The 7953-nt window shown below is 37.5% G+C and overlaps 1 protein-coding gene across 1 annotated transcript in view; it reads left to right on the forward strand.

Annotated features, from left to right (window-relative positions):
• Positions 1–7065, forward strand: part of LOC109544746 (protein Shroom) — a 63787-nt gene extending 56722 nt beyond the window's left edge. Inside the window, exons 10-14 of the mRNA XM_019915063.2 lie at positions 2090–3180; positions 3237–3417; positions 5285–5438; positions 5497–5763; positions 5819–7065. Coding sequence (XP_019770622.2) covers positions 2090–3180; positions 3237–3417; positions 5285–5438; positions 5497–5763; positions 5819–6079 — 1954 coding nt within the window. The 3' untranslated portion in view covers positions 6080–7065. The remainder of the gene's footprint in view (positions 1–2089; positions 3181–3236; positions 3418–5284; positions 5439–5496; positions 5764–5818) is intronic.
• The last annotated feature ends 888 nt before the right edge of the window (positions 7066–7953 follow it).

Raw genomic sequence — 7953 nt, forward strand, 5'->3', positions numbered from 1 at the left:
GCAGACAATAATTCGAACAAATTTGAGGTTTCAAGACAGCAAAGACCTAAAAGAATCTAATATTTCCCAATTATGAGTTTGTATGAATTTTAAATCTGATGATGGCGCTGTTGTCTCGCCGAAACGTTATCAAATAAACGATATAAAAAAAAGAATATAAATTCAGTCAGGAAAATAAATTAAAATTGATAGACATTTCATTCAGACCCTCAATGTAAGCAAATGATGGACAAAGAGAAAGTTGTCGAGCTTCTGTTACGATAAGACACTATGACGCTATCATCAGAACCTTTTGATTGAAAATTTATGTAAATTTCATAATTATCTTCCAGAAAAAGGAACATTCCAACAAAGATACTGGCTGAGCAAATAATTACTGTAAAACCAAGTAATGAAATCATAGTAGTTTCAATTAACTGTTAAGGAAGTGGTAGCTAAACAGACACCGTAAATATATCTGATAATATATCTTTATAATAACCACACTTTACCCGTATAATTAAATTAGAATCCCAATATATCATCTGGAAAGATGGTGTTATTAGACGACACCGAAGGCTCGAGGAAAAGTCATTATTTATTACGATCATCTGCATCGTTATGGCTGTTGCTCAACGTAAAAAGGAAATGTTTTGAAATAACAGCATTCATCGGAGTAGATTGACCACTTTCTTTCCTTTTTTTGCATTACACGTAATTTTCTCCGAGGAATCTTGAAGAACATAGTTACATCATTGGCGTACTACTTGTCAGTTTCAGGCACAAATAAAAACACTTTTTTTGCTAAAGCATTCACCTTCACCCAGTTTTTTAAGTAAATTATTTAACAAGCATACGAAACAAACCTTATTTGTAACAAAGTAACAAAATGAGTTCAGTTCAATTGGGAAATAAATGAAAACAGCAACAGGAATTAATTAATGAAGATTTGCAAGTTTTTCGCATAATACAACCGTCTTTGATGCAACCGAATAACTGAGCTGATTTTTTCGAGCATTGGAAATGGCACGCTAATGCCTGCCCCTAATCATCCGTGCGGTGATGATAGAAAACATTAAACTATTTATAATATGCAACATTCTTTCATGCTTCGTTTCGTACAAAATACATAGTGCATACATACGGAATTAATCTGAAATTAAATTGACTTATGAGCGATATTTATGGGCGGCTGCTTAAGAAAAACCCATTTGGATTAAACAGGAATTGGAGCCGATTTATACAAAACAGATTCGGTTAGCGTTTGGGGTCGAGTTTTGCGCGAAATTTGCAGCATTGGTAAAGTGTTTGTTTTTTATTTGCAGTTTTCTAAATCCTGTTTTTCCTACAAATCAATTTTGCGATAACGGCACTGATTCAATCCAGGTTTATTTGAAACACACGCTGTATTTTATGCCAACAAAAGATCCAAAATTTAATTCCACATTAAGAACTATTAAATTTATTTGTTCATCATTCTTCTGCTTTTCAATTATTTGACTCAACTTATACAACAGATTAAACAGCGTTGTTGAGAGTTTATGATCGTTTTTGTTGCGCGAAATTTGCATTTTATTTTATTTATTCGCTGTTTTCTAAATCGTGTTGTTCCCTCAAATTAGTTTTGCGAAAGCGGCTTTGATTGATGTTTGTCTTTGCGCAAGATTCAATCATTTGTTAACCTATGAAGATTATTAAAAGCAGTCATAGAAAGTGAAAAATTTAATCGAATTGAATTGGTTTATTTGGAAAACAGCGTTGATTTTATGCGAGCAAGAGAACTAAAACATATTTTAACATCCCAAAATCTTAAGATCGTCTGTACCTAACTCTGCTGCGTTTTGCGAAAAACACAAAACCCGCCTGGATATATTAAGGGTCCTAAAACCCTCTAATAATATACTAATATTTCCATTCGGCTATATTTCCATAAAATCTTCAAAAATAACCCCGTGGACCCAAATCGGGTGAAGGTGGAGGCCAATTCGGAGAACCAAATGAAATTTTGCAAACCTTTGCAGCTTTCGACGACAAAAATGTTTGCAATAAAATTTTGAAACGATAAACTTTTGCGTTTAATTTGTTAAGCAAACGAAGATTTTTGTTTCAGGAGCCAATCGAAAGCATCCTATCTGGCTTCGAGAAGAGACCGGGAGCTGATCGTTTCCGACTCTGAAACTGGAAGCTACAAACGCACGATGTCGCCCAATGGACATGCCATCACTCCTGAAGTGATCAGTGAGCCGCAGAAGACGAATAGTAGGGAAACTGTATGGCCGCTGATCCGCCAAGCGCGTGAGGGAGTGAAGAGCAGCAGCAGTATCCTGCGAAAGCCTTCGATGAACAGCAAGAGCAAAAATGGTGCAAGTTTCAAGGAGGTCAAATGTGATAGTAAACTGGAGGAAATTAGGACGTCCAATTCGGTGCTACCTGATGTGCTGCCTGTGAATGCCAAGATGATCCCCAGATCTCCGCAGAGCCCGTATAAACGGCCTACGCACTTAAGTTTTTCTTCGATTAACGGCGATGGGGTGGTGAAGAAATCTCCGGTTAAGTCGCCCCCCTGTTCTCCACCGAAAAGCCCTTCCAGAAGCTCACCATTCACCCCATTAAGGACCACGACTCTGTCTTCTCCTTCATACTCGGTTTCTCCTGTAAGTTCCTCGTCGCTGAGTCTCCGGCCCTCACCCCCGATCACGTCAACACCAACAAACAGGCCTGTTAGTACTAGTAGTATAAGTACCAGAACGTCTCCTCAGGCAATCGCTAGGGAACCGCCTTTGATCAAAGCCTGCCTCTCCCCAGTGGGTTCTCCTATAAAATTGTCCCCTTTGCGAGGTTCTTCTCCAAGCTGTGCTTCCACAACGACAGCGAATGTTTCCAACAAATCCACTCAGAACAGTAACTCGCCAGCTCCCTCACCAAAAATTTTGGACTCTCCAACCGCACGATCTCTCTCCCCTAAAACGCCCGACTATTACCCGAAAGTAATCGAGGGACTTCAGCTGATCCAAAGGACTGAAGTGGTTTTAAGAGTGAACACCACAACGAGCGATGCAGCTTCTCAAACGGAGAAGCACGAACTGCCTCCAACTCCTCTGCCCATCAGGAAGAAGCTGCAGGAGGAAATCGAATGCGAGAAGTTGTCGCAAGACTTCGTCAACCACCTGCCTACGTCGGATAGACTGAAAGATCTTTTAGGTGAGACTTTTCGGAGTAAAGCTTCTGAGCTGGTTCTAAGTGGGAGTGTGTTTCAGTTCCTGGGCCTGAGCACAAAAAGCCCACAGATTATGTACAGGGGCTCTTCAAAGTCGATGTCACTCTAAAGCCACGACCAGCCAATTCGCCCTTTCGAAGCAAAAACAACACGCCTAGCAGTAGTCCACCTCCATCCTCCAGTTTCGCATCGGGCATGAAACCTTCAAGCAACAAATTGAGGTAACGTAATTGTTTCTAGGCCTGGGTAACACTGTGTTGAGTTGCGCTATTGAGTTGTTGTCGCTCTTGAGTTAACGAGTTATAACTCATCGGTTAATGAGTTATAAGTGATTTATTGAAGCTTTAGGAGAACCGTTACTGGAATTTTCACATTTAAAGAAAAGGTCATCAACATTTTTTCTGAGTAGTTTTACTACTTTGTTCAAGCAACTAAAAAAAGTAATCCAGATTTTCCCAGCAACCGAACTGAGTCGAAAGAAGTCGACTAGTTTTCTTGAAAAGTCGATCTCTTAATTTTTTTTGCATAAAAGATTCAGTTTACCAGAAGGTGTTGTTTAGAAATATTGACCCAAAAGTGAAGAAACCCCAGTTTCTAAGAGTTTTCCAAATAAATGATTGTAAACTTTCGCTTTTTCAGTTCGGGGCAATATTTTTGAGAAAAGGCCCAGAAATAATTATTAGGGGTTTGTCCATAACTCAAAGTAGCAAAAAGCTTTCCAAAAATTGTTACAAAGCGGTTACGGAGGCGAGTGTTCCAATAAAATTCGTCTTATAATTTTTCACAGAAAATATCTGAAGATTGTCAGTATTTAAAGTAAAACTAAAAAATAATGCGAATTTTGCCAAGAAAGAATTGCTTAATAGAAGCTTTAAAAAAAGGAACTTTAAAAATCTTCAGAGCGATGAGGGCGGCGAATTTTCCACACATTTTTTTTTAACTTTTGCCCTGGTTGTTTTTTCAAGACAATTCTAATTACTTTCGGTAAAAAACTGAATAATTATTTGGTTTTTATGCGAAATTCGAAGTTGAAATGGGTTTTCTAAAATTCCCTGCTAACCGATTAATGAGGCGAATTTTCTAGAAAAGTTTATGTTGTCATTTTTGGCTGAAAAATTATCATAAAAAATAATGGTTTTTTGCGTTTTCGATTAAAAACTTCTAGTTTTGTGATTGGTTTTGGAGAAAACCTTAATGGTTTTTCAGATAAAAACGGGAAGAATTTATTTTCGTTTTTGTCTCGAAAGTATTTTTAAGTGAAACTCTACCAAATAAAGCGCTTTTGAGTAGAAAGTAAAGCAAAAAAAATCGGTCAAACCTAAAAAACCACATTTTTTAACAAACTACAGTCTTCAAATGTATGGAGGTGACGAGATTTCCAAATACATAATCTGTTATAAACTTTCGCTAATTCTGTTCATTTTTTGATAGAAAATGATTTGGTTTTTGTTCCAAACTCGAACGTGGAAAGTTATTTCAAAACCTTTTACAAAGCGACGAAGGATTCGAAATTTATTTCATAATTTTTCGTGGAAAATACCTTAAGATTGTCAGCATTTTTAAGAGAAACTTTAGAAGATCGAGCGTTTAGAAGAAATATTAACTTGGCTAAAACTGGAAAATTCTGAAATTTTGAAGAAATTTTAAAAATATTAGTAAATGGCCCTTAAAATAAGTAAAAAGTCATCAACATTTTTCCAGCAACGGAACTAATTTACTGCTCCGGTGCGTTGGGTTGGGGCACCAAGCGATTTGCGCGGCACTGCGCCAACTCCTAAAAAAATACTGAGTTACCCAGGCCTAATTCTTTCTCTAGGATTCTAGGATTTTCCAAATGGCAAAACTCTTGGAGCTTTTCCTTGATAATACCCACATTTTTGAGGCAATTAGGGGACATTTGGGATTTAAGTAAACTTCACTCACATCCTTCCTGAGGTGCGATTCTACAGGGTGTTTTTAAAGGGTAATTTTTTGTACGAACCGGCTTGGAGAGTTGCACAAAACCGTTTTTCCTCAAAGCTTCAAAAACCCTCAAGAGACCAAAACCTGATTTTTTATAGATTTAATTTCGTTTGTATCATGTTTCAGTTTGCCAAAATCACCCGAACCAACCAAACCGTTGTCTTGTTCATCTGCTTACTTCACCACATCGGAACCGAAAGCAAAATTTTTGAACCGATACAGTCAGGACATGAATCAATGCCATGCTGTTAAAGACACCAAAGATTTAAGTCAAAAGAAGGTAAATTTATCAATGGGAACCGTTCGATCACGGATCAAATGATTGGGTGATTTTTTAGGAAGAACTTGTTAATCGGCTGGATAAGAAACTGGAAGTGCTACGAGGAGAAGCCCTGATTGTATCAGATGAATGCAAAGTGAACGATGAGCTGGGAGTGAACGTGGAAAACTACATAAATCGAGTGGCTAGTCCTCATGAGGTGTCCAAGTTCCGGTTGCATATAGAAGAAGTTGGAAAAATCACCAGTCTTTTGTTGGGTTTGAGTGGAAGACTTGCTAGGGCAGAGAACGCGCTCATGAACATGACAGACGACCATCCAGAACGGGTAAGATTCTGCTGCGTTTTCCATTTTCAGATTTAACGCTCGCTTTATTTTCCAGAGAATCTTGGAATCCAAACGAGACAAACTGCAAGACCAGTTGGAAGAAGCGAAGAAACTGAAAGATTGCATAGACAAGCGAAGCATCAGCGTTTCCAATATTCTATACAAATACCTCAACTCGGAAGAATATGCGGATTACGATCACTTCATCAACATGAAAGCTAAGCTGATTATGGACTCGAAGGAAATTAACGATAAAATCAAGCTGGGCGAAGAGCAACTGGGTGCTTTGAAGGAAACTTTGATTATCACAGACTGAGTCAGAGGGTGGTTGTACAATTTGAAAATTCATCTGGAGGGTCAATGATGAAGATTGATATGTGCTAGTCTCTGAAATGGAGTGCTACCGGGATGAGGAAATTGAGGCAATTTATAATTTACATTAAATGGGTTATCTGATAAATTGCCACTATAGTGCTGTTGATTAAGCGACAATCTAAAGAATTCTGTTGTAATTGCGTTGCTGTACATCTTATTTACTATTTTATTTTTACAATGTAGGGTTCACCTCGCAGCAATCGTTTAGTTTGCCTAAATATTTAACACGAATTGGCCAAGAACCTCTTACTGTTTTCGGCAAATGGATAAGACGGTGCTAAAGCCATGAATGTTAAGGAAAAGCCACAAAACATATCCATTGGGTTGACTATGTTTTGGATTTTCCCCTGAAAACAAGATGGGCTGTTATATTTTGTGCATTTTACTAGGTTTTTTTGTAAGTTAAAATGGCAAGGCTGATGATTACAGTACAAACAGGGCTTAAATGCATTTGGCTTAAAAGTAATTGTATACGTCTCATGTAAATATTAGATTAACTTTATGTTAGCCGTTTTGTACAAATTAAGAAAATTTTTTTTAATCGTCACCCTGTTTTTAGCCTGTTTCTCGACGCATTGCCAGCAAAACATCTTCCTACCAAGTATTTAAATAATGTTAGTGTAATGGATCGAGCAGTCAAAATTTTGCGCAAAAACCATATCGCAGAAACATGTGTACATATAAAAGGAATTTTTCTATTACGAAAGGAACTTTTTTAATTACGGTGCTCTGACATTTTCTAAATATCCTTTAAGTTGTTATATTGTGATTTTTTTAGTGTATTTTAAACCATAATTATCAGTACGTTTCGTAAAGTTTTTAATTTATAATAGGTTACTATATAGATTGCAACTGTGTCAAAATGTGTAAACGACCTTCTTTCAGCTTTATGCAGTGCTTGCAGATAATACATTAGTGTCTTTATAATTCGATGTTTTATTTTGTCCTTATGTAACGAGCAAGGACATTTCTATGCGAAAACTTCCAGCAAGGAATCGCTGGCAAATTTACCGTAGAATAAATTGAGCAGGCAAGACTTACAGAAAAATTAATGAATCAGTTTGAACAAATCAGAAATCATAAAAAATTGACGCTGGGTTAAATGCAGCGAACTTTCCGCTTCAATCAGGGCGTTGTTTTAACAGGAGAAGGGGGAAGCGGTGCGTAGCGCGGGTGAATGAAAGAGCGCACAGAGCATTTGGTCTTTATTTGGTGGTTCGCATTTCGCCTGCAGCTCTTCGGGTTTGGTAAAATGTAAAATTATTAAATAAAATTACATAATTTTTTAGGGGCGCTTTCGCACAAGTCGCCACTGTTTCCAACTGATCTGAAACGCAATTCAAAACAAAGCGACGAATTTATTCAATAAAGTCCCCTTTTCCACCACTCACGTGAGTTAACTGTTTGACTATGAACAAACCGTTTTTAAAAATTATCTTTATTACTTAACTAATTACAAGTTTACTTCAGTATGTCTTTACTCTGACTGACTTAACATAATGTATATCTCCAACTGGAAGACATGATGCCCCTTTATGACCTTAACATTGGCGGTATGCCTATTCTGCTGATCCAGCGGAATCTATGGGAACTAGTCACATAAGTGCTGCTGATGTAGCGGAATTCGTGGGAACTGGCCACATAACACCTCCGAAGATTCGACTCCATCGTCTACGAGGGTAGTTGGACCTCTTGAAGTTCTATTTGAGATGTATTAGGTCGGTTTGGACAAATTTGATACTTTTGTTTAGACAGGTATAGTCCAAAGCCTATAATTAACATAAACAGACATATTAGTGTCCAAAAGTTAGGAAA

Source organism: Dendroctonus ponderosae, unplaced genomic scaffold (genome assembly GCF_020466585.1).
Source record: "Dendroctonus ponderosae isolate FM_Combo_2020 unplaced genomic scaffold, Dpon_F_20191213v2 Dpon_F_20191213_8, whole genome shotgun sequence".
Lineage (NCBI taxonomy): Eukaryota > Metazoa > Arthropoda > Insecta > Coleoptera > Curculionidae > Dendroctonus > Dendroctonus ponderosae.